Below are 27,245 nucleotides of genomic sequence, written 5' to 3'. Positions count from 1 at the left end.
GGCGGCGTTAACCTGCTCGCTGGGCTCCAATCACATGCAGCTTAGCGAGCAGGTCTGAATCAGGCCCACAGCGGGGTTGTGGCAGGAGAGATGCAGGATTCAGGAGGGGACACAGTGAGTTTGTGGCAGGAGAGACACAGGATGCAGGAGAGGACACAGTGAGTTTGTGGCAGGAGAGACACAGGATGCAGGAGAGGACACAGTGAGTTTGTGGCATCAGAGACACAGGATGCAGGAGGGGACACAGTGAGTTTGTGGCTGGAGTGATGCAGGAGGGGACACAGTGAGTTTGTGGCTGGAGAGACACAGGATGCAGGAGGGGACACAGTGAGTTTGTGGCTGGAGAGACACAGGATGCGGGGGGGACACAGTGAGTTTGTGGCTGGAGTGATGCAGGAGGCAGGAGGGGACACAGTGAGTTTGTGGCTAAAGAGACACAGGATGCAGAGGGGACACAGTGAGTTTGTGGCTGGAGTGATGCTGGAGGGGACACAGTGAGTTTGTGGCTGGAGAGACACAGGATGCAGGAGGGGACACAGTGAGTTTGTGGCTGGAGAGACACAGGATGCGGGGGGGACACAGTGAGTTTGTGGCTGATGTGATGCAGAAGTCAGGAGGGAACACAGTGAGTTTGTGGCTAAAGAGACACAGGATGCAGGAGGGGGCACAGTGAGTTTGTGGCTGGAGAGAAACAAGGGGCAGGAGGGGACACACTAAGCTTATGGCTGAAGAGATGCAGGAGGAAGGAGGGGACACAGTGAGATTGTGGCTGGAGAGATCCCGGAGGGGACACAGTGAGTTTGTGGCTGGAGTCATGCAAGAGGCAGGAGGGGACACAGTGAGTTTGTTGCTGGAGTGATGTAGGAGGCAGGAGGGGACACAGTGAGTTTGTGGCTGGAGAGACACAGGATGCAGGAGAGAACACAGTGAGTTTGTGGTTGGAGTGATGCAGGAGGTAGGAGGGGACACAGTGGCAAGTATTCAATGCCGGTGCGAGCGGCCGGCGAGGGGGTTAAACTGCGAGGATCACAGAAAACCAGTGATCCTCGCAGTTTAACCCCCGCGCCGGCCGCTCGCACTATGCAACGTTCCGGGGGAATCCTCGCAGTCACAGAACGGCGAGGATTCCCCTAAACTGCGAGAGCCGAGGCTAGTGCAGCAAACTCGCTGTAATTAGCCTCGATTCTCGCAGTTTTTGGAGGCACATTCGCAAATTCCCCCTCGCTCAAAAAACGGAGCGAGGGGGAATTTGCGAATGAGGGGGGTCAGTTGAATACTGACAGGGTGAGCGGTGACTGCGAGCAAAAAGTCCTGCTCGCAGTCACCGCTCGCCCACGGCATTGAATATATGCCAGTGAGTTTGTGGCTAAAGAGACACAGGAGGCAGGAGGGGACACAGTGAGTTTGTGGCTGGAGTGATGCAGGAGGCAGGAGGGAACACAGTGAGTTTGTGGCTAAAGAGACACAGGATGCAGGAGGGGACACAGTGAGTTTGTGGCTAAAGAGATGCAGGAGGGGGCACAGTGAGGTTGTGGCTGGAGAGAAACAAGGGGCAGGAGGGGACACACTGAGCTTATGGCTGAAGAGATGCAGGAGGAATGAGGGGACACAGTGAGATTGTGGCTGGAGAGATCCCGGAGGGGACACAGTGAGTTTGTGGCTGGAGTGATGCAGGAGGCAGGAGGGGACACAGTGAGTTTGTGGCTGGAGAGACACAGGATGCAGGAGGGGACACAGTGAGTTTGTGGCTGGAGAGACACAGGATGCAGGAGGGGACACAGTGAGTTTGTGACTGGAGAGACACAGGATTCAGGAGGGGACACAGTGTGTTTGTGGCTGGAGTTATGCAGGAGGCAGGAGGGGACACAGTGAGTTTGTGGCTAAAGAGACACAGGATGCAGGAGGGGACACAGTATGTTTGTGGCTGGAGTGATGCAGGAGGCAGGAGGGAACACAGTGAGTTTGTGGCTAAAGAGACACAGGATGCAGGAGGGGACACAGTGAGTTTGTGGCTGGAGTGATGCAGGATGCAGGAGGGGACACAATGAGCTTATGGCCAGAGAGACACAGGGGGCAAGTGCCTTCTTTCCCAGGGGCCCAAGGATTTTAGGGGCCTGCCGCCCACCCCGATGGGGAAGACGGCACTGCCTCGGGGAGCTGCTGAGGCTGCGGCGGCGGGTGGCGGGCAGGGGGGATCCAGGCAACTGCACCTGGGAGCTTGTAGTGCTGCGCCTTTTTCCCGGAAGCAGGGCAGGAAGTAAGCACTGCTGAATTTGAAAAGATTGGGCAGACGCTGATTGGCGGAGATAATTCAGCCAATCAGTGTCCGTAAAGTCTTTTTGAATGCAGCAGCGCTTACCACCCGCCACCTGGCAGATAGCGCTACATGCTCCCAGCTGCCACTGCCTGAATCCCTGCTGCCCGGATGACACTGCCGGCATGGAGCGGGGGAGAGAGAGAGGGAGAGAGAGGGGGGCCCAGTGAATTATTTTGCCATGGGGCCCGGGCTAATGTTAAGATGTCCCTGCAGGGAGCAGGAGGGGACACAGTGAGTTTGGAGAAGACACAGAAATCAGGTGGCTAAATAACACGGGAGCAAGTGTGTAGGATAAGTGGGAAAAATTAAAAAGTGCAATTCTAAAAGCAACAGAACTTTGTGTCAAAAGAGTTAGGAAAAACACAAGAAAAAGAAAGCCATTGTGGTTTGCAAAAGAAGTAGCAAGTATTGTGAAAGCAAAAAAGTTGGCCTTTAAGAAATTTAAGCAGACGCAGAAGAATGAGGACAAAGAGGTGTATCTTGTTAGACAGAAGGAGGCTAAGAAGGTAATCAGATGTGCAAAAGCACAGGCTGAAGAGAAAATGGCCCAGTCAGTGGGTAAAGGGGGGAAAACTTTTTTTAGGTATATAAGTGAAAGGAGAAAAACAAAAAGTGGAATAATTAGACTGAAGACAGAGAGTGGAAGTTTTCTTGAGGGGGACAATGTAATAGCAGATAATATTAATAATTATTTCTGCTCAGTATTCACTGCTGAAAGAGAGGGGAAGGGGCCACAGTTAAGTTGCAAGTATAGTCAGAAAACTGAGGGAGAGACAAGTACATTTACAGAGGAGAAAGTCCTCACAGAACTCTCAAAACTGAAAGTGGATAAATCAATGGGGCCAGATGGGATAAATCCAAGGATACTAAAAGAGCTTAAAGGGGAGCTGGTAAAACCAATAACAGAATTATTCAACCAGTCACTAGCTACTGGAGTAATCCCAGAGGACTGGAAAACAGCGAATGTAGTCCCACTGCACAAAAGTGGAAGCAAGGAAGAGGTAAGCAACTATCGACCAGTGAGCCTTACATCAGTAGTAGGGAAATTGATGGAAACACTCTTAAAACAAAGAGTTGTAGAATATCTCAAAACCAGCAATTTACAGGATCCAAAACAGCATGGGTTTACTGGGGGAAGATCATGTCAAACAAATCTTATAGACTTTTTTGACTGGGTGACTAAAGTAATAGATCAAGGTGGGGCTGTAGATGTAGCTTATCTAGACTTTAGTAAAGCTTTTGACACTGTCCCACATCGCAGACTGTTAAATAAACTTGAAAGCTTGGGATTGGATTCTAAGATAGTTAAATGGATAAGAGCGTGGTTGCAGGACAGAAAACAGAGAGTTGTAGTAAACGGAGCACAGTCAAAGGAGGGAAAGGTTACAAGTGGAGTACCCCAGGGATCTGTACTTGGACCGGTGATTTTTAATATCTTTATTGGTGATATTGCAAATGGAATTAAGGGTAAAATGTGCCTTTTTGCAGATGACACAAAGGTATGCAACAGGGTAGACACACCAGGAGGGGTAAAACAAATGATTGAGGATCTAGGTAGATTAGAGAAATGGTCAAGAGAATGGCAACTACAGTTTAATGCCAAAAAATGCAAAATCATGCACTTGGGTCTCAGAAATCTAAAGACTCAATATAGTATAAATGGCACTATAATGGAAACTACTGAGGAAGAGAGGGATCTAGGTGTCACTATTTCAGGGGACTTAAAAGAAGGTAGGCAATGTAACAAAGCAATGAAGAAGGCAAGTCAGATGCTTGGTTGCATAGGGAGGGACATGATAGAAACTTTCACATATATCAAGGGTTTTAACAAGGTACAGGTGGGAGACATTCTTCACAGGAAGAGGAGCAACAGAACACGAGGACATGCACTCCCTCAAAACCCACTTTTTCGACTAGCCTATCCTTCCTCCTAACCTCTTTTGATCCTCCTATCCTGCCTCCGTTCCCCTCCGTTCCTACTTATCCTATTGTTTTTCATTCGTCCACCCACCTATTTTTAGTATGTTAACTCTTTTGAGTAGGGTCCTCCTTCCTCACGTACTCACCCTACCTCTTTACCTCACCTGTGCTCCTGTCCTGTTCTTCCCTTCCTCTACTTCATCTTCAGTCTCCTCGACAATTTTGACACCTACTTCTGAACTGATGCTGATTTTAGTTCTACCAGCTATACCCCTATTCATACTGTATTTTTCAACACACCCTGTACGTTACCTTGTCATTTGTTTTTTGTTTGCTATGTACGGCGCTGCAGACACTTTGCGGCGCCTTATAAATAAACGTACTACTACTACTATGCACTGAAACTAGAGGGAGGAAGATTCAGGGGAAATGTGAGGAATAATTTTTTCACAGAAAGAGTAGTAGATAAGTGGAATAGCCTCCCAACAGAGATGGTAGACGCAAATACAGTAGTACAATTTAAACATGCTTACAAAAAATAAGGATCAAATATGGTTTGAGGTAACATGTTTAAAAAAAGGGGCAGACTAGATGGACCAAGTGGTTCTTATCTGCCGTCACATTCTATGTTTCTATGTTTCTAAGTGGCAGGCGTGGCAATGAGGGCACAAGTCTGATTGAACCAATATTGTATGATGATTACATTGGTTATATCCCTATCCCTTCCATAAAAGAGAATACTGACTGGAGAAAGGGTCTGTCTAGGAAGGATCGATTTCTTCAGAGTGGACCGCGTCAGAGAAAAAAGGGCGGGCACCTAAGAGACTTTTATCCCTTGCCTCTACTTGGTCTAGAATCAACCCTAATCCCAAGGAGAAATATTATAATGTTTCATTATGAGCAATGGATATACATTGCATAAAATAATCATAAATCTGAGGGTTGTGTCATATGACGCTGATAAGCAGCAATAATGATCACTACAGGGGTGTTTTATTGTAAGCCAAAGTCATACAGCCTAAAGGCATCCACCGCTGCATAAGGTTTTGACATGAGATTTCATAGTCTCTAATCCTTGAGAACTGGCGGGTCTGATGGAAACCACGCAGGTTTGGTCATTGGTGGAGAGGAGATATCATGGGCTGATTTAGGGGTGCGTGTGCCCATCGCAGGGCCAGTTAAACAATGGGGCGTATGGAGCTGCAGCTCCAGGCCCCCACATAAATATAGGCCCATCACCATGACAACACGATGATCACTACACAGACACCAGCTGCCACATGGTCTCCCGTAAATCATAAGTATCACAATTGCATTTCTATTTTTACACTTTTATGCAATTTTTTTACTTTTATATATTTCGGGAGACATTGGGGTGTATAGTGTGTGGGTTCTTCACAGGCCACTGGAGGGCGGTACTGAGTTGAAAAGAAGGATGAAAGCAGGAAAGCAGCCAACCGCTGATCATCCCAGTCGGCATAGGGCACTGCCTCCAGGGAGAAGTAAGGTCTCTCTCCCCCACACTACCAGCACCCCCCCTCCCCCCACGGAGCAGTTCAGCGGCAGCTGCTGGTAGCACCCCCGTAGAGCAGAGGTGGCCTCTTCCCCCCCACACACATGTCAGTAGCAAACCTCCCCATTTTGCCTGGGGTGCCGAAGTGAATTGCACCGGCCCTGGTTCTACATGCCGACATGGCATGGTTCTGGTATAAATGATTGAACAAAAATCGGAATACCGTCCCTAGGTCGACACTTATGGAGGTCAACATACATTAGGTCCACCACTAAAGGTCAACAGAGCTTAGGTCCACACATGAAATAAGTCGACATGCCTAAGGTCTATGGGTCCAAAGGTCACCACAAGCATTAGGTCGACAGTCAAAAGGTCAACACAAGTAAAAAAAAAAAATTGAGCCGACATGTGTCGTCAGGTGGTATCTCATACTCTGCCATTCACTAGGGCGTGGAGGGAGAAATTCGGGACAAAAACACTTGAAAAATTGGTACTCTTTACCTAGAAGGGCGCCCATCGCGACCATCGCGACCATCGAATGCACTAAAAATCGGGTGCGACGTGATGCCCGCGATGGCCGCGATTTCCCATAGGGACCAATGTTAAAAATGAGATTGGACCCGATTTTAGTGTTCAATGCCTCAATGCCCGCGATTTTTACATAGGAAACAATGTTAAATGGGCCACAGAGCCCTAATAGTCACCGTGAACTCTGAAATGGCCCCCACAATTGTTAACGCCACCCCACGATCAACGTGAACCCGAAGTGTGGCGAGCGCAGCGAGCCCGCGAGGGGCGGCGGTACGCGTCCTCCGACCTTTTCATGCCCTACTATCCACGTCGGCGTGGAGTTGAGAATAGAATAGTGTGGCGAGCGCAGCGAGCCACCAAGGCCCGAAGCGTGGCGAGCCCAGCGAGCCCCGCGAGGGGACGCGGATACCTTCACAGTTATACGCGTCCCCTCGCGGGCTTCACAGGTGTCCGTGGCGAAAAGAGGACACCTGTGAAGCCCGCGAGGGGACGCGTTTACCTGTGAAGGTATCCGCGTCCCCTCGCCACGCTTCGGGCCTCGGTGGCTCGCTGCGCTCGCCACACTATTCTATTCTCAACTCCACGCCGACGTGGATAGTAGGGCATGAAAAGGTCGGAGGACGCGTACCGCCGCCCCTCGCGGGCTCGCTGCGCTCGCCACGCTTCGGGTTCACGTTGATCGTGGGGTGGCGTTAACAATTGTGGGGGCCATTTCAGAGTTCACGGTGACTATTAGGGCTCTGTGGCCCATTTAACATTGATTCCTATGGCCAAATCGCGGGCATTGAGGCATTTAACATTAAAATCGCGGTCAATCACCGTTTTTAACATTGATCCCTATGGGAAAATCGCGGTCATCGCGGGCACCCGTTTTTAATGTACCCGCGATTTACCCACGATGCCCGCGATGGCCGCGATTTTTTACCCCCGACGCCCGCGATTCCAATCGCGGGCGCCCTTCTAGGTAAAGAGTACCGAAAAATTCATGACAACCTTTCAACTGTCGACCTTCCTAATGTTGACCTAATGATTGTGTCGACATTTCGACCCGATTGACCTTAGCCATGTCGACCTATTTCATGTGTCAACCACCTAAGCCTTGTCAACCTTTAGTGGATCCCGTAATGTGTGTCAACCTGCATACAGCCCTATGACCCCTACCCCAACAATCACTAGGCTGACCACTAATGGTGAGTAGCTCGACACCTAGAAATGGTTGGCAAACTCTAGGTCAACACAAACACAAGGTCGACATGAACATGAAAGAGTCAACATCCATTTTTCATTTATTTTTGTGTCTATGTCAACATATGTCGACATGGACATCGTATAAGTATACCACGAGTCAGTAAAAGAAGGGAAAAAAAATGACCTTTTCACGCATCGACCATGTTCTAGACATGACCTAGACTAGTGGTAGCCAACCCTAGCCCTCGAGAGCTACCAACAGTGCACGTTTTCCAGACAACCTAGCTGCTGCACAGCTGCACTCATTAATCACTGACACATTTTAAAAGATCCACAGATGGAGCTAATTAGCTCACTTGTGATTCTGTGAGGAGACCTGCAAAACATGCACTGTTGGTAGCTCTCGAGGACTAGGGTTGGCTACCACTGACCTAGACATTAATAGAACCTTGAACATTTCCAGCTCCAGGCCCATTCAGCCCTTAATCCGGCCCCTAGGCACACTAGTAATGGCTGACCCCCCCTTGCCTAGTTTTATTTGATTTGTCATTATGATGAATAATAAAAAACATTATGACATTTTTTATAATTTTTTTAAGAAGTATACATATTTACTAAGAAGGACATGTTTTACTATTTACACTCCTATTCAAAATGGCCTATTGTACAGTACAGTGGACATATCTTGCAGTTACAATACTGACTAATAATACCAACACAAGCAACCAAGTATGCCGCCCTCAAATACGTGCCACCTGTAGGCACGTACCTCATGTGTCGAATGGGAAATTCAGCTATTCAGAAGTTCGTGAATTTTTATTAAACCCCTGGACACTACTGGAGAAGAGGACCGAGCATCACAAGGTTAGGTGAGTATGGATTCCTCCTCATGTAGCGGAATCTACTTGGACAAGTGGACCAAGTGGCACCAGGGACAATGATCTATGTGTTCTGACTTCATTCAAACATTTCTGTTACAGGGGTACTATAGGTTCCAATGGGCTCTTAATGCCCCACATGCCCGCTCTTGTGGTTCTTCAATTATCAGCATTTGAAGGAGTTTTGCTGGGAATTGTAGTCCTCCTGTAAAAGACAATATTATGCACCTTACTGAATGCTGTCAATTCGGCAATCACCACCAAGGAGAGCCTAGAATATCCCTAGTTTCACCTTAGCCCATGGGGGTTCCTTGGGAGGGGGAACACCTTCATTGGGGGGTCCCAACTATCTAGGTGACTTCCAAATTTGGTTCAGATCCTTAACATTTGGATTTGTGCAGAATCAAACCACACAATTGTAAATTACCTTGATTGATAGAACCACAAAACTATCCTAATACATGAGATAATTATATCTACATTAGTAAAATTTACAATAGCTGCTTAATGGCTCTTTTCACCTCTTGGTTCCTCAGGCTGTATATAAGTGGGTTCAGCATTGGAGTCAGTACTGTATACAAGACAGAAGCCATCTTGTCTTGTTTCTTCAAGACATTGGAGGGAGAGCGTAGATAAGTGAAGAAAACAGACACATAGAAGATGGAGGCACAGGTGAGATGTGAGGAGCAGGTGCTGAAGGCTTTCCGCCTGCCCTCAGCTGAATTAATCTGTAGAATGGAGGAAATGATGAACGTGTAGGAGATCAGGATGATTATAAATGACCCCATGGCGCAAGAAACTACAAAAAAAACTGTTAGTGTGACACAGGAGAAGGTGTCGGAGCAGGACAGCTGGAGCAGTGGTGGGACGTCGCAGTAGAAGTGGTCTATAAGGTTTGATCCACAGAATTGGAGACTGAATATACAGCTGGTCTGCACAGATGATGTCACGAAGCCAACGGAGATAGCGAGGACAACCAGATACACACATACGTTTTTGGTCATTATAGACACATAATGGAGAGGGTGGCAGATGGCAGCGTACCGGTCATACGCCATGTTTGCCAGAAGTAAAACCTCAGAAACTGCCAGTCCATCAAAGAAGAAGAACTGAAGGGCACACCCAACAAAGGAGATGGTCTTCCTCTTGGAGAGAAGGTCAGAGAGCATCTTAGGAGTTATAACTGTTGAATATAAAAGGTCCACCAGAGAGAGGTAGCTCAGGAAGAAGTACATTGGGGTGTGCAGGTTAGATGAGATATGGACAATGGCCATCATGCCGATGTTCCCCACTACAGTCACCACGTAGACATGTAAGAAGACTATGAAGAGGAATGGGGCAAGTTGTCCATTAATATTAAGGCCAGAAAACACAAACACTCTCACTTCAGTACTGTTTATGATCTCCATTGTGTTCTCTGTATATATGTATGAAAAACAAATATCGGTTATAAACAAAACAGTAATTCACACAGATGAAAACAGTTCCAAAATGAGCAATGCCACAAAGGGCAGTATTCAATGAGAAAAATTCTCCGTGCATGACGAGATATTTTTTTTCTCGCCATGCACTCGCCCTGTTCCGGAGGGCTCGCTGCCACTCCTGCTCCCACTATTCAATGTGGTTAAGACTCGCCGCCACTCACGGCGAGTCTTAACCCCTGCAGCGGACGAACGTCCGTGGCAGGGAGCTGGCAGGGAGCCGGGGGATGGTGGCAGCCAGGGAGATTAAAGTCTCCCTTGCTGCACAAGAACATATGTGGAGGGGAGGAGGGCTCCCCGGGACCCAGGCAGCACAAGCTTCCCCCCCCCCTATAGCCAGCGGGGGACCCAGTATTCACTGCACCCGATCGTGCATATGTAATGATCGGGTGCAGTGAATATATGAATATCTAATGAGCGGCTCGAGAGCTTTTTTTTTAAATGAGAGATTTTTTTTAAATGAAATATATATTCACATGAATAAAAATAACATGCCCCTTCACAGAAAAAAATCCTGATTTTTTTACACCAAAATTAAAAAAAAAAAACCTTTGAGTTTAAAAGTTCACATTCCAGTTCTCCATGAAAAGATGGAGAATTGCTACACGGAGAGACACGGCAAAAATCACTTAAAAAGATGGCGAAAATATCACATTGAATAGGGTGGTTCACTTTTGGAGAGCAAAATGCTCCTTCCAACGCGAAAATAGCACAAACTCGCCATAAAACACGGCGAATTTTTCTCATTGAATACTGCTGTCAAAAACAAACAAAAAACATGACATTATTGATGTGTATCGACAGACCTTAAGGTGCCCATACACGGTCCGTTAAACGGATCCGTTTGGGTCTTAATTAGCATGCATCGTATCGGATCGCATGCCTAGTGCATGTCTAGTGCATGCAATGCGATCCGAAACGATGTTTAACTAGTACAAAAAGTATGTGCAGCACATACTTTTTGTACCGTACTATGTGATGCGCGGGAGCGCGCATCGCATAGTACAAAACGGACGGTCCGGGAACTGATGTACTCATAGTCAGCTCCTAACATAAACAGAACATGTCTTAAGACCTATTTGCCAGTTCTTAGTGATAGACACCATGGGTGACATTCTATGGGATGCGATTTTGCTTTTTTTGCGGTAATTAGACCACAAAATGGCGATATCGCATTTTCCCATTAAATCGTTAATTTAATGGGATGCGCTAAGGGACTGAAATCGCATATTATGTGCGTTAAGGTATGCTGAATAAAAATGCGAGATTAATTCGCATTTTTATCGCATCCAGATGTTTTCGTATAGAAAAGTATACAAGTCGCTTATTTAATGCAATGCGCATTTGCACATCGCATTATTTAGGTGCCTAATTTTCGCACTTATTTCAGACCAGGGTCTGTTTGGCGAATTAGCCAGAACCCTGCACAGATCGCAATGTTCTGTGCAGGGTTCTGCTGTAAAAAATAAAATAAAGGGTTAAAATAAAAAAAAAAAACGAGCACGGGGTCCCCCGCCAGAGTATAACCAGCCCCGGGCTCACTGAGCCGGTGCTGGTGACATAAAATCAGGGTCTCCGACAGGGTCTCATGCTCTAGATGCGCTGAGATGTTACTTCCTCGGCGTCTGTATTCAGAATGATTTCTGGCCAATCAGGAGCCGACTTTCTCGGCTCCTGATTGGCCAAGAAATCATTCTGTGCAGAGACGCCGAGGAGGAAACATCTCAGCGCCTGTCAAAGTCCTGCGAGCCGGGTAGCAGATGGGACCAGCGCTGTCACCGGAGAGGATTCCGAGGTCGTCGCCGGGGACCAGGTGAGTTGGATTTGCTTCCTTAGGTACCCCTGGGGACTACCTCGGATCCCGGACCCCGGATTCTGCAGCCCAGGAGCCCCGGAACCCCAGGACCAGCCCCGGAACCAGGACCAAGGCCCCGGAACCGGACTCTTCTGTCCTGGAGCCCCGGAGGACGGACCCAGGATCCAGGGACCGACCTACGGGCTCAAGGTAGGTAAGTATCAGTGTGTGTGTGTGTTTGGTATGTATTAAACTTTTATTTTACAGTGTGTCAGTGTGATTTTGTTAACTATTTTTTGTACTGCTGAACTACAAGTGCCAGCGGGCCCTTTAATGCCCCACATGCTGGGACTTGTGGTTCTCCAAGTCCCAGCATGCGGGGTAGGCTTGCTGGGACTCATAGTTCGCCAGTATAAAACAATAGTTTTACTTCTTTTTTTACACAAGCCATCAGCCCGATGCCCACCGCCCAGGGGTATCGGGGACAGCCCCGGACTATCAGCATGGGCTGGTAAGTCCTGGAGGGGGGGGACCCCTTCATTGGGGGGGTCCCCACTTCCCCAGGACCCCTGCCCATGCTGACCAGCCAGGGGGTTAATGCTTTGGCCGCGGGAGCTTATATAATAAGTTTCCCCCGGCTGTGGCATTACCCTGCTGGCTGGTTGTGTCCGGTGCTGGTTCTTAAAATACGGGGGACCCCTAGTCACTTTGTCCCCCATATTTTGGGAACCAGCGCCGGACCTTGAGCCTGGTGCTGGTTTCATGAAATCAAGGGGACCCCGATTTGTCGGGGACCCTGATTTTATGTCACCAGCACCGGCTCAGTTAGCCCGGGGCTGGTTATACTCGGGCGGGGGACCCCGCGCTCGTTTTTTTTTTTACACTTTGCGCTGTCCTGCAAATGTGCGATTTTCAGACATGAAATTCGCACATTTTCAGGACTAAATACAGCGCACCACTTCGCCGCAAATCGCCCCTCTTCACACTTTTCAGCCTCCAATGCGCATCACATTAAATATGCGCATTTTGACTGAAAAGTGCGATTTTTAAAAGTGCGATTTGCGGCGATGTGGTGCGCGAATAAAACATGCGCATTTAGCGCATCCCATATAATCTCACCCCATGTCACTTACCTTGGAGATGGGATCTCTCCTCTGGTGGGGATTCCAGTACTGCTATAGCTCTGAGACGGCTGTATGCTGCTCCTGTTTCTGGGTCAGGTCTGTCACTAGTGTCCTCCCCTCTGCATGTTCCCCCCTCTGTCTACTGGGTCCAGCTATCTTGGAGTTGGTAAGCTAACCAACAATGGCACAACAGGACCAAGTCATGTGATCCAAACCACCAATCCCTGTATAGCAAGTGGAAAAGAATTTACATCAGTGAGTGCTAGATACCATGGTCTGTGAGGATGAGGAGCCACTGAGGCTGTGGGGAGTAAAAAAGGACACTGTGTAATGGCCAGTGAAAAGAAGTTGGGTGAGATGCCAGTCATCCCTCCATTAAGATAAATATTATTACTACTACAGGCAGAATATTAGGGGAACTACAGTATATTAAGTCTCAGTTTCCTAATTACTTTATAGACTGCTGTAAATGTTTGCAATGACCAGGAGACTTTCTAGGGATGACTTTGGTCACTGGGCAAGGTAGGTAGGGTGCCTTTGAAAAAGCTGTCCCTTAGAGACAGCGAAACGCGTTAGAAACTGCACACCCACCTGCCCCCAACTGCCACTTTATGCACTTTGCACTTTATTGGGACCCAACCAGCCGTCCCGCCACCTTTTGGAGGACTTTTTCCACATCATCCAGATCTTCAGTGGACTTTTGTTTCATCTTCACCACCGAAGGAGAACAATGCTGCGAATGCAATCCTAACAGGATATAACACTCCCATGGTGAACTGCAGCGGTAAATACACTTACTTCAACTTAACCTGAATTCTATGGAAAATGCACAAATTCTTGTGACCAAAATGGTCCTTCCTCCACCTTTACACCATCGGGGCGGTAAATATAGGAGCGGATCCTGCTTCCTTCATCAATATCAGTGGCTCATTGAGGGCAATATATACATGTTTTTGACAGCACCCATTTGGCCACCCTTTGGTAGTGTCTGTTTCCCTTTCAGTGAGACTAGACACTAATCTGAGGCACTGAATCATATTTACATGAAACAAATCCTCTTCAATCAACTAACAGCAGTTGTTGCTTTATATATACATAGATATATATCTATATATATCTATATATATATATATATATATATATCTATATATCTATATATATATCTATATATCTATATACACATACAGCCTAATGTACCTACCTGTTTAAGGTGACTAATGTGACTCAGATACATTAACAACTCTAGATATTATTTCAATGTGCTAACAATTTTCCACGTTTATTACACAACCTCACCTTTGTAGCAGAGTCTGGCTGTTCCTCACCCAGTTTTAAGCTTCTCACACAGCTGTTTCTGTTTCAGTTGATGACTGTGTTTCAACCAACACATTTTAAAATGATGCTCATTTACCACCTGTTTGGTGTAATTGGTTAATCCTACACCTGACTGCAATCCTACAAACTCTCTGACTTTGTGCAATTCCACCTAGAAGAATAGATACTGTATTGAAGGCACAGCAAATACGGATTTGATGTAGACTTTTTCTCCTGTTCATTTACTAAGCATTTCGCTAGTCGATAAAAATAATCTATTAACACTACATTGATAATCATACTCCTTACAGGGAAACCTCTTACGTGTGCATAACCAATGTAATTACAGCAAGGATAAAACCCACTATACACAAGCAGAAAATCCATGCACCATATATCATAGATAATGATGAGACCTGCAGTAAGAGACTTGTATCGGTCTGTAATCTGTCTGCATGGAACCGTCTGACATCCAAGTCACACATATCTCTTGGTTACTGGGACGGAATCCTGTATTACTATTATATAAATCTCAGTGACCCCTGAGTACAATTATCTCCTGCCCCAGAGATCTAATTACTAATTAGGGTTATTCTGAAAACATCCAATTAGTGAGCTGTTTCCTTTCATTTTAATTTTATTTTGTTGTTATTATGTGTAGTATTTATCACAGCATTTAGGAACATTAAATCCTTTAGTGATTTCATTTATTTAGTCTATAAGTTAGGTTATGAACAATGGTAAAAATAATAATTTAACTAGCATTAACATTTGGGGGTCTTTTGTGGCATATACCCCAATTAAACACAATTGATGCGATGCCTGCAACATTTAGAGTATCCCCTGTATCTGTCTAAGGGGGTATTTGAGGTATCTGCTGCGATCGCTGTTTTCAGTCTAAATAAAAGCACCCGTGGTATCGCAATGGGAAGTGGCCTGGCAACAGATACATGTATGTGTGGAGTTTGTATATTCTCCCCGTGCTTGCGTGGGTTTCCTCTGAGTACTCTGGTTTCCTCCCACAATCCAAAAATATACTTGTAGGCTAATTGACTCCCCCCCAAAAAATTAACCCTGTAATGTCTGTGTGTGCGTGTACATGTGGTAGGGAATATAGATTGTAAGCTCCACTGGGGCAGGGACTGATGTGAGTGTTCAAATATTCTCTGTACAGCGCTGCAGAATATGTATGCGCTATATAAGAAACTGTTAATAAATAAATAAATAATAGATGGAACGCCCCCTCCTCCCACAATTATTATGTTTGTCCTTGGCCTGGGAGACAGGGGGAGGCTGAGAGATATGGGTGGTTGAGGAGGCTGAGAAACACAGGAGATGGGGAGGCTGAAAAACACAGAGGGAATGGGGGAGGTCAAGTACACAGTGGGATTGGAACACTGAGAAACACAGGAGATGGGGAGGATGAGAGACACAAGGGGATGGAGGAGGCACAAAAACACAGGAGATGGGGAAGCTGAGAAATACAGGAGATGGGGAGGCTGAGAAACACAGGAGATGGGGAGGCTGAGAAACACAGGGGGAATGGGGAGGATGGGAGACACAAGGGGATGGAGGAGGAACAGAAACACAGGGGGATGGGGGAGGTTGAGAGACACATAGAGATCGTGGAGGCTGAGAAACACAAGGGGGTGGAGGAGGCTGAGAAACACAGGGGGATGGAGGAGGCTGATAAAGACAGGGGTAAAGAGGAGGCTGAGAAACAGGGAGATGGGGGATGCCAAGAGCAGAGAGGGATGGGGAGGCTGAGAGACATAGGAGGGTGGGGGAGGCTGATAAATACAGGGGGATGGGGGAGGAAGAAAAACACAGGGAAATGGGGAGGCTGAGAGACATAGGGGAGGTGGTGGATGGAGGACACTGATAGACACAGGGTGAAGGAGGAGGCTGAGATAAATAGCAGGGTCGGGAGGATCAGAATCACATGGGGAAGGCTGAGAGACACAGGGGGATGGGGAGGCTGAGAAACACATGGGTTGCGATGATGATAGACACAGGGGATGGGGAGGCTGAGAGAAAAGGGGAAGAGGAAGGCTGAGAGACATAGGGGGATGGGGAGGCTGAGAGACACAGGGTGATAGGGAGGATGATAGACACAGGGAGATGCTGATAGACACAGGGGGATGGTGGAGGCTGACACAGGGGGATCATTAATGACATATGTGGGTGGAGGCTGAGAGACACAGGGTGATAAAGGAGGCTGAGATACAGGGAGATGGGGAGGCTGAGAGACACAAGGAGATGGGGAGGTTGAAAGACACATGAGGATGGGGAATGCTGGAAGACCCAGGGCGATGGGGAAGGCTGAGAAACAAAGGGGGTGGGCAATGAGAGAGACAGGGGAATGGGGAAGGCTGAAAAACAAAGGGGAATAGGGAAGGCTGACAGACACAAAGGGATACAGATGGGAGGAGGCTGAGAGATACAGGTTGGAATGGAAGGATGGTGCTGGGGAACCAAAGGTGATAATGAGACTGGAGAGAGATGGTGGGAGGGATAAGCCAATGGGTGAGCAGCCTGTACTTATCTTGGAGGGATAGAGGGCCCCAAACATATCAGTGTACAGGGCCCCAGGATTTCTGTTGCCAGCCCTACCCAGCTGGCTCCTGTTCAGTGACAGGAGCCTGGTGCTGCACTGTAACTTTATGTGCAGCACCCTGCTGCTTTTACTATGTAGAAGGCGGCAATGCAATCACAGCACTCTGCCCACCCCGGACCTCAAAGTGGCAAAAAAAAGAGTGTGGGCCACAAGGCCATTCCACCTTGTGAGATCATGCCACTCTGTGAAGTCACACCCCCTTTATACGCTGCATGACTATGGCACATGTATAGAGCTAAGATTGCCGCAGCATGTAGGGGCAAGTGACACCCCTGAGGAGCACAACTGGTGAGGCGTCCCACTTACTATACATCTGTGTTTTCCAGATGTCCAACAAAAGGTAGGGTTGTCAGTCGCACGGGAGATGTGACTTATTTAAAATTTGAACCTCCTTATTTTTCTATGTATACATATAAATATATACTCTGATATGTGCTACCGTTAGACAATGAATGAGATGTTATCAAAAGAAGCAGGAAGAATGTCTATGATCCATGCACTGGGACAAGAAATACTTTTAGCAATAAAAATTAACCTTTATTATTATAGACTTAAAATAATTTTTCAGCGATATAAAAAAAAACAGGAGAAGTGAAAAAGATATATAAGAATTTGTGTATTAAGAAGAATATAAAATCTTGAGGTGGAGAGAGTCCAGTGTCACTCAATTCAATATCACTGACTCGAATGCATGTATAGATGCGTCTTACTCATATGGGTACAAATAAGAAACAAAATAACAATGTGTGTATCAGATAACACAGTTTATTCAGATGTAACAATTAACGCTGTTTAAAACAAAGTCACCCCTCTCCTGGGATGCTTGTGGAGTCTCAGTGGGATTCAGGTGATTCAACATTGACTTAGGTTCTGGCTTATGCAGATGAAGCTCACTGTGAAACGCGCGTCGGCATTCCCACGTGTGCGAGCAGTGTCCAAGTGTCACTCTAATGAAATGTATTGTGATCTGTTTAGCTTAAACTTGTTGTGCATCTATAATTGATTGTTTAGGTAGTCCGGTGGTTAGTTAGTGATAGAAACATAAAATTTAATGGCAGATAAGAACCACTTGGCCCATCTACATTCCCCCTTTTTTAAACCTGTTACCTCAAACCATATTTGATCCTTATTTTTTGTAAGGATATCAATATGCCTATCCCAAGCATGTTTAAATTGTACTACTGTATTTGCCTCTACCATTTCTGATGGGAGGCTATTCCACTTATCTACTACTCTATCTGTGAAGTAATTCTTCCTCACATTTCCCCTGAATCTTCCTCCCTCTAGTTTCAGTGCATGTCCTCGTGTTCTGCTGCTCCTCTTCCTGTGAAGAATGTCTCCCACCTGTACCTTGTTAAAGCCCTTGATATATTTGAAAGTTTCTATCATGTGCCCCCTTTCCCTTCTCTGCTCCAAAGTATACATATTAAGATCTTTTAGTCTTTCCTGGTACATTTTGTGATGTAGGCCATGCACCATTTTAGTTGCCCTTCTTTGTACAGTCTCTAATGTATTTATATCCTTCTGGAGATATGGCCTCCAGAACTGAACACAGTACTCTAGATGAGGTCCTACCAATGACCTATACAGTGGCATTATTACTTCTTTCTTTCTTTCTTTCTTTCTTTCTTTCTTTCTTTCTTTCTTTCTTTCTTTCTTTCTTTCTTTCGCTGATACCTTTCCCTATGCAACCGAGCATCTGACTTGCCTTCTTCATTGCTTTGTTACATTGCCTACCTGCCTTTAAGTCCCCTGAAATAGTGACACCTAGATCCCTCTCTTCCTCGGTAGTTTCCATTATAGTGCCATATATACTATATTTAGTCTTTGGATTTTTGAGATCCAAGTGCATGATTTTGCATTGTTTGGTATTAAACTGTAGTTGCCATGCTCTTGACCATTCCTCTAATCTACCTAGATCATCAATCATTTGTTATACGCCTCCTGGTGTGTCTACCCTGTTGCATACCTTTGTGTCATCTGCAAAAAGGCACATTTTACCCTCAATTCCATTTGCAAAATCACCAATAAAGATATTAAAAAGCACTGGTCCAAGTACAGATCCCTGGGGTACTACACTTGTGAAGTTTCTATCATGTGCCCCCTTTCCCTTCTCTGCTCCAAAGTATACATATTAAGATCTTTTAGTCTTTCCTGGTACATTTTGTGATGTAGGCCATGCACCATTTTAGTTGCCCTTCTTTGTACAGTCTCTAATGTATTTATATCCTTCTGGAGATATGGCCTCCAGAACTGAACACAGTACTCTAGATGAGGTCGTACCAATGACCTATACAGTGGCATTATTACTTCTTTCTTTCTTTCTTTCTTTCTTTCTTTCTTTCTTTCTTTCTTTCTTTCTTTCTTTCGCTGATACCTTTCCCTATGCAACCGAGCATCTGACTTGCCTTCTTCATTGCTTTGTTACATTGCCTACCTGCCTTTAAGTCCCCTGAAATAGTGACACCTAGATCCCTCTCTTCCTCTGTAGTTTCCATTATAGTGCCATATATACTATATTTAGTCTTTGGATTTTTGAGATCCAAGTGCATGATTTTGCATTGTTTGGTATTAAACTGTAGTTGCCATGCTCTTGACCATTCCTCTAATCTACCTAGATCATCAATCATTTGTTATACGCCTCCTGGTGTGTCTACCCTGTTGCATACCTTTGTGTCATCTGCAAAAAGGCACATTTTACCCTCAATTCCATTTGCAAAATCACCAATAAAGATATTAAAAAGCACTGGTCCAAGTACAGATCCCTGGGGTACTACACTTGTAACCTTTCCCTCTTTTGACTGTACTCCGTTTACCACAACTCTCTCATTTCTGTCCTGCAACCGCATGTGGGACCAATGTTAGACAGCACTTACATAGACAGCCATTACATCGACACCATTAGTTCGACAGCTCAATAGGTCGACATGCTTTTAGGTCGACATACCATTAGGTCGACATGTCATTAGGTCGACAGCTCATTAGGTCGACAGCTCATTAGGTCGACATGTTTTTAGGTCGACACAGCCATTAGGTCGACAGTGTCTATGTCGACAGTCAAAAGGCCGACATGGTTTTTTTCACTGTTTTTTGGCCGAAATGTCGACACAGTCGACATGGACACAGTTTGAAGTGAACCGCGGCCCCTCGCATTGCTCGCTTCGCTCGCAATGCTTCGGGCACGGTGCCTCGCTGCGCTCGGCACACTATTTTATTCTCCCTCCACGCCCTAGTGGATAGTAGGGCATGAAATACCGCCTGTCGGCACATGTCGGCTCAAAAAACAGTGAAAAAAACCATGTCGACCTTTTGACTGTCGACATAGACACTGTCGACCTAATGGCAGTGTCGACCTAAAAACATGTCGACCTAATGAGCTGTCGACCTAATGAGCTGTCGACCTAATGAGCTGTCGACCTAATGACATGTCGACCTAATGGTATGTCGACCTAAAAGCATGTCGACCTATTGAGCTGTCGAACTAATGGTGTCGATGTAATGGCTGTCTATGTAAGTGCTGTCTAACAATAGTCCTGATACCCCTGCAACCACGCTCTTATCCATTTAACTATCCAATCCAATCCCAAGCTTTCAATTTTATTTAACAGTCTGCGATGTGGGACAGTGTCAAAAGCCTTACTAAAGTCTAGATAAGCTACATCTACAGCCCCACCTTGATCTATTACTTTAGTCACCCAGTCAAGATTTGTTTGACATGATCTTCCCCCAGTAAACCCATGCTGTTTTGGATCCTGTAAATTGCTGGTTTTGAGATATTCTACAACTCTTTGTTTTAAGAGTGTTTCCATCAATTTCCCTACTACTGATGTAAGGCTCACTGGCCGATAGTTGCTTACCTCTTCCTTGCTTTCACTTTTGTGCAGTGGGACTACATTCGCTGTTTTCCAGTCCTCTGGGATTACTCCAGTAGCTAGTGACTGGTTGAATAATTCTGTTATTGGTTTTACCAGCTCCCCTTTAAGCTCTTTTAGTATCCTTGGATGTATCCCATCTGGCCCCATTGATTTATACACTTTTAGTTTTGAGAGTTCTGTGAGGACTTTCTCCTCTGTAAATGTACTTGTCTCTCCCTCAGTTTTCTGACTATACTTGCAACTTAACTGTGGCCCCTTCCCCTCTCTTTCAGCATTGAATACTGAGCAGAAATAATTTTTAATATTATCTGCTATTACATTGTCCCCCTCAAGAAAACTTCCACTCTCTGTCTTTAGTCTTATTACTCCTCTTTTTGTTTTTCTCCTTTCACTTATACAGTATAAGAGAAAAGACAAAATCGGTGTCACACTAAGCGATCCCACATAAATAAGAGTTCACTGATTCTCACATCAACACCTTCTGGATAGATAGGATGATTCAAAATGACTCTTGATTCTATTCTGAAAACTCAGAAAAAAAACAGATATAGTGCAGATGGTTTAAGTACCATAAAAATTCTAATTTTAGTATGCCACTCACATGGTGGATGTCAGTATATCAGCAGAAAGGGACACTGAGGTCCTGCATAGATCACTCCGAAATAGATGGTGAATTCAGGCTGTACCTAGAACTTAGAGAGTATTCATAGTGCAACACTGTATAGGTAAAATAACAGGTTTTTATTACGGGTTCACACTCACATTTAATATCTAAAAACAAGCATATCACTCCACAGCGGGTGTATTTTAGCCAAGGATTATACTTGCTGCTTGCTTCAAATGGGGTACCGGTTCCTCCAGAGAAAGCAGATGGTTATAGGCAGCCAAGCAGGAGCCAAAGCCTATTCCACAGGGTCCAAATGAGATGGTGTGTAGGCTTAAACGTGTTTTCGGACCTGTGTGGTCCTTCCTCAGAAGCTGATGACACCATGTCCTTGGAGCCTTTTTATGGGCTAGGAGATAATGACACCATCTCCATCTCTATGCTCATTATACAGACGCCGAGGAGGAAGGATCTCTGCGGCTCTGACAGTCGGGGAGCTTGCTGGAGTCGCCGGCAGCTTGAAAAAGAAGCAAGAAGATGGAAGAAGAAGGAAGAAGCCCTGGACTACGTCGGACCAAACCAGAAGAACTTCCATGGAGGACCTGGGTGAATTGGATTTCCTTCCACAGGTCCACCATGGATTTCTTCGGACCCGGACCTGACGCCGACATGAAGATCAACATGGTGAAGAATGACGACATGATCCGGAACCAGGACAGTGAACTGAGACACTGATTTTGTCTTTTCTCTGTGTATCTCAAAACTTTGGTGAAAGTTTATTGGGTGTCATTAGAGCTGTATTTCACAAGGTGGCGCATTTAGGAGATTTATATATTTTTGCTCAGTTTGTATATCCTTTCACTTATATACCTAAAAAAAGTTTTACCCACTGACTGGGCCTATGATATTGAATTAAGTGAGTGACACTGGATCCTCGCCACCTAAGGATTTTCTGGGACTTGTAGTTCCACAACATAACCCAATAGTTACTTATTCTTAATTTTACACTTTATGGCTATCAGCCCGGTGGCCACCGCCCAGGAGCACTGGGGACAGCCCCGGGCTTCAGCCTGGGCTTGGGGTAGCCTTGAGGGGGGCCTTTATTGGGGGGTCCCCACTCCCTTGCCTGGGCTGACTAGCCACAATTTGATGCTTTGGTCTGGGGAACTTGTATAAAAAGCTGGCTGTTTGGGCCCGGTGATGGTTGCCAAAATATGGGGGACCCCTAGTCATTTTGTCCCTGTATTTTTGGAACCAGAACCAGCCCATGAGCCTGGTGCTGGTTATATAAATATGGGGGGACCGCAACTTGTTTGCCCCCTGTATTTCTGCAACCAGGACCGGCTCTATGTGCCCGGGGCTGGTTATTGCTGGGCGTCGGACACCACGCTGCTTTTTAAAATGTATTTATTCTTTTTTTTTTACACAGGGCAGCATTGCATGGATCTGACTGATCTGACTGATCTGTGTGATGCTGCCGCTTTGTACCTACTTGGCGGCCGTAAATATGGCCACCGAATATGAATGAATATGAACGGCTACGACATTGGAAAATGCGAATCAGGTGAAGTCAGAAAATCAGTAAATTTGCCCTATCCACATATTCGTATCTTCACAGGAATACGGCCGAATCCCAGGATGTTAGTAAATTCCCCCATTGTATTACCTCCCATATTACCCATATTTATTATGTTGTTTTCTTTTACCTACTGTATTACAGTATTACCTCTTACTACTACCCCCCCCCTTTCCACTCAGTTCTCTTCTATGGGGGCCTCTCCTACATCCATCCGGACCCGAGGGCCTCCCAGGTGGCAGGGTGGACATCCTTCTCCCCCGTGTACCATTCATGTCATCCCCAATAAGACCTCCCGTTCTTACACCTTGTTTGAGGTCAACTCTGTCTCTTCTAACCCATATATATATATATAACTACACGCCTTAGTCATTTACCATGCCCCGTGCAGCCCGGCTTCTCCTCTACCCCTCCACGGACCTCCCATCCACCATCCTAGGTGATTTATCATCCACAATGACCAGACATCCACCCTACTTGCAAGCTTTGCACGTTTTACATTGAACTCTCTTCCTGGAGAAGTGGCGTCGGCTGACTCAATAAATACATTCAAAATAAGGTTGGACAAACACTTATTGGTTAAAAACATCCATGGGTACAAATAAGAATCATAATCTGTCTTTAAAATATCAGAACATACTATGCAGCAAGGGATAATCTATTACAGGTTGAACTAGATGGACACAGTCTTTATTCAGGCTTACCTACTATGTAACTATGTAACCTATGTATTAAGGGGCAGGAGCATTTAGGCAGAGTCATTTGATTTGATGGTGGTTAGCCCATACATGCAGTATATATGAAAACCTCCACTTAAATCAATATTTATTTAAAACAACCAATCTTCCCGCCACACACTGGATTTGAACTACCAACCTCATACATTACAGTAATGTAATAACAGAGGAGATAATTGCTCCTGGCATTCTATTTGATGGTGGTTGTAATTGTCAGTTCAGGCCATTGCAACTAAGCAGATGAAGGCAGTAAATGGAAAGCGGTGGTGCATGAGGTTGAATGTTCAAGTCCTTCACATCAAACTGACAGTTGTTACTGACAAGGTGAATGTAAACCGGCTATAACTGACAGCTCACAAGTTAAGTATATAAGTATGGTATAGGAGGTCTGGTGTACAACTCATTAAAAGTTTATTTCTCCATTTGCTGTTACTGTAACATTTACATCTCATCAGTACTGTAAAGGGTTATGCTGCTTTGGGTTGAATTATTCACTAATAAATCTGTATATAATGCACACATATTACCAGCACATATTTACCATTCATATCAGTCACTGCTCCAGAGAGCTTACAATCTATATTCCCTACCACATGTATATATACACATATACTCTGTTCACTAGGGTTCATTTTTGTTGGGAGCCAATTAATCGGGTTGGGATCATTTGGTCTACAGCATTGTGGTCGACAGTCATTAGATTGACACCATTAGGTCGACATGGGAAAATGTCGACATGGGTCTATGGCGACATGGGAAAAGGTCGACATGGTTCTAGGTTGAAAGGTCATTAGTTCGACAGGTCATTAGTTCGACATTGTCTAGGTCGACAGTCAAAAGGTCGACATGGGGTTTTTCATAGTTGAATGTCAACACAGTTGACATGGACACAGTTTAAAGTGCACCGCATCCCCTCGCATCGGGCACGGTGCCTTGCTACGCTCGGCACACTATTTTATTCTCCTGCCACGCCCTAGTGGATGGTAGGGCATGAAATACCGCCTGTCGGCACATGTCAGCTGAGAAAACAGTGAAAAACTCCATGTCGACCTTTTGACTGTCAACCTAGACAATGTCGAACTAATGACCTGTCGAACTAACGACCTGTCGAACTAATGACCTTTCGATCCTAGAACCATATCGACCTTTTCCCGTCGACTTTTTCCCATGTTGACCATCATGCTGTAGACCAAATGACCGCATCCCAATTAACCTACCAGCACGGGGACAGAAACTCGTTAATGATAACACAATTATATTGTTTGCACTGATTTGAAATTACTGATCTCAAGGATGAGATGCAAAAAGTAACTCGGAGAAATGATAGTCCAATGCCAAACTCTACTGCTATAATCTGTTCTTACACAGTACTATACGCGTTTCATTTACTGGGTCATAAATTCACAAATAGTTTATGATGAGAAGTTGACTTAGGTCATAAACTTGTGTACTGCATGCACAATAGCTTTTTTCACCTGTTGGTTCCTCAGGCTGTATATGAGAGGATTGAGCATTGGTGTCACCACTGAGTAGAAAACTGCAGCTATATTTTCTTGTTTCTCAACAACTTTGGATGGCGAGCGTAGGTAAGTGAAGAACACGGCCATGTAGAAGATGGTGGCACAGGTGAGATGTGAGGAGCAAGTGCTAAAGGCTTTCTGTCGGCCCTCAGGAGACTTCATATGAAGAATGGAAGAGATGATGAACATGTAGGAGATCAGGATGATGATAAATGACCCCATGCCACAAGATACTATGAAGAAAACTGTCACCATCTCGCAGGAGAAGGTGTCCGAGCAGGACAGCTTGAGCAGTGGAGGAACGTCACAGTAGAAGTGGTCTATAATATTAGAGCCACAGAATTGGAGGCTGAACATACAGATGGTCTGTAAGAAGGACTGCATGAAGCCAATGGAGAAAGCCTGGACAACCAGACACATGCATATGTTCTTGGTCATTATAGAGATATAATGGAGAGGGTGGCAGATGGCAGCGTACCGGTCATACGCCATGTTGGCAAGAAGTAAACATTCAGTACAGGCAAGACCAGCAAAGAAGAAGAACTGTACGGCACACCCAACAAAGGAGATGACCTTCATCATGGAGATAAGGTCAAACAGCATTTTAGGAGTTATCACTGAGGAATATAAAAGGTCCACCAGAGAGAGGTAGCTCAAGAAGAAGTACATTGGAGTGCGGAGGTTGGAGCTGTTATGGACAATGGCCATCATGCCGATGTTTCCTACTATGCTCACCAGGTAGACATGTAAAAAGATTATGAAGAGGAACGGGGCAAGTTGTCCATTGTCGGTGAGTCCCGAGAACACAAACACTCCCACTTGGGTCATGTTTATCACATCCATAGAGCTCTTTGTACTGTATGGTGACATAAAAAATATGTTTAACCAATATCAATAATTCACATGTCTATAGCAAGTCGTAAACTAGAGTTCTTGGGAATGATCCAGAGGAGGACACAGAGGAGGCTGCATCTTATGGTGGCCACCTGTGATATAATGCAGGTGCCGATATGTTTCCTCTGGTGTATATCCATTCCTGTGAGGACCTGTGGGTGCTGTAATACTGAGATGGTGCGTCCTTTGCACTGTGGAAGCTGCACACCCTCTGTCAGAATATGGGCTCCACATATCTTTTGTAAGCAGCGAGACATAAATTACACATTTTTTTTTCATTTTGGTTGATGATGAGAATATTTCACATATTAGACAGTTTTAAAGATAAGCAAATATCATCTATAAAGCGTCACTCACATTTGTTATATAAAGTCAAATAAAAAATGTGTAAAAAAAAAAGATGATATTTCCCCTATATAAGGTTAGATAACAGGTCATTATGTTAATAAAAAAATTGGAAATTTTCACACCAATTTTGACACATTCACTTGGCACTCAAAGGATTAACTAAACTCTGGAAATTGTGTCATTTGGGGCCTATATTCAGGTGCCGTAGCTCCTGTGCAGACTTCCCAGTTCCCCTTCCCTCTATTTATGGACTTTAAAAGAAGTTTGCAAATAAACGTGAAAACCATTGGCCAATAAAACGAAGGCGTTCCAGATGCCAGCCAATGTTTGGAACAGAGGTGGGGCTTGGATAGACTGCGGTGTCTCCTGCTTTACCCTGAACTAGACCCAACAGAGACAAGTAAGTGCTTATCTCATACCCTCCAACTGTACCGATTTAGCCGGTACAGTACCGTTTTTTAATGGTCTGTACCGGCTAAATCGAACTGTACCGAATGTACCGATTTTTTAAAGCCAGCTCTTCCTTCTCTGGGAGTTGTAGTTCCCAGTGCTTGCTTCAACGCTGGCTGCTCTAGTTCCTGCAGTGTGAGCCGTGAGGGGGGAGACTACGACTCCCGAGGTGCCCTGCGGGGGGACTCAGCAGTCTCAGCGTGCCCGCCTCCCCCCTGCTAACATGGCTGTGGCCCTGCCGCCTGCCGGGGGTTCTGAGAGTCCACACACACGTGCGAATGACAGGCGCTGCTTTAACAGTGAGGGTATGCCAGCCCTGCTCCCTCTTGCTGTGAGCCGAGAGACGAGCACTCAGCCCTCCCGCTACCGCACATCGCCGGAGAGGGGACTGAGGTTGTGCTGGAGCTGGACTGGGTGAAGATAAGGTAGGCGGCAGCAGCAGGGCAGGCTGTGTAAACTACACGATGTGGTATGAAGGGCAGGCTGCAGCTTTTGTTTGGCTCTGGGACTGGCTGGCTTTAAAAAAAAAAAAAATGCACATTCGGAAAGGGGGTGTGACCACG

At 45.7% G+C, this 27,245-nt stretch overlaps 2 protein-coding genes across 2 annotated transcripts; both read right to left on the bottom strand.

Annotated features, from left to right (window-relative positions):
• Nucleotides 1-8,838: 8,838 nt before the first annotated feature.
• LOC146072891 (olfactory receptor 5AR1-like) lies at nt 8,839-9,756 on the bottom strand. Its single transcript, XM_083180070.1, has one exon. The coding sequence runs from the start codon at nt 9,754-9,756 to the stop codon at nt 8,839-8,841; it is 918 nt and encodes a 305-aa protein (XP_083036196.1).
• Nucleotides 9,757-24,900: 15,144 nt separating this feature from the next.
• Nucleotides 24,901-25,833, bottom strand: LOC146072196 (olfactory receptor 5B21-like). The gene has a single exon (XM_083179524.1). The coding sequence runs from the start codon at nt 25,831-25,833 to the stop codon at nt 24,901-24,903; it is 933 nt and encodes a 310-aa protein (XP_083035650.1).
• Nucleotides 25,834-27,245: the final 1,412 nt, after the last annotated feature.

This window comes from Crinia signifera, chromosome 4 (genome assembly GCF_055691185.1).
Source record: "Crinia signifera chromosome 4, ASM5569118v1, whole genome shotgun sequence".
NCBI lineage: Eukaryota > Metazoa > Chordata > Amphibia > Anura > Myobatrachidae > Crinia > Crinia signifera.
This window is presented reverse-complemented; position numbering and strand designations above follow the sequence as displayed.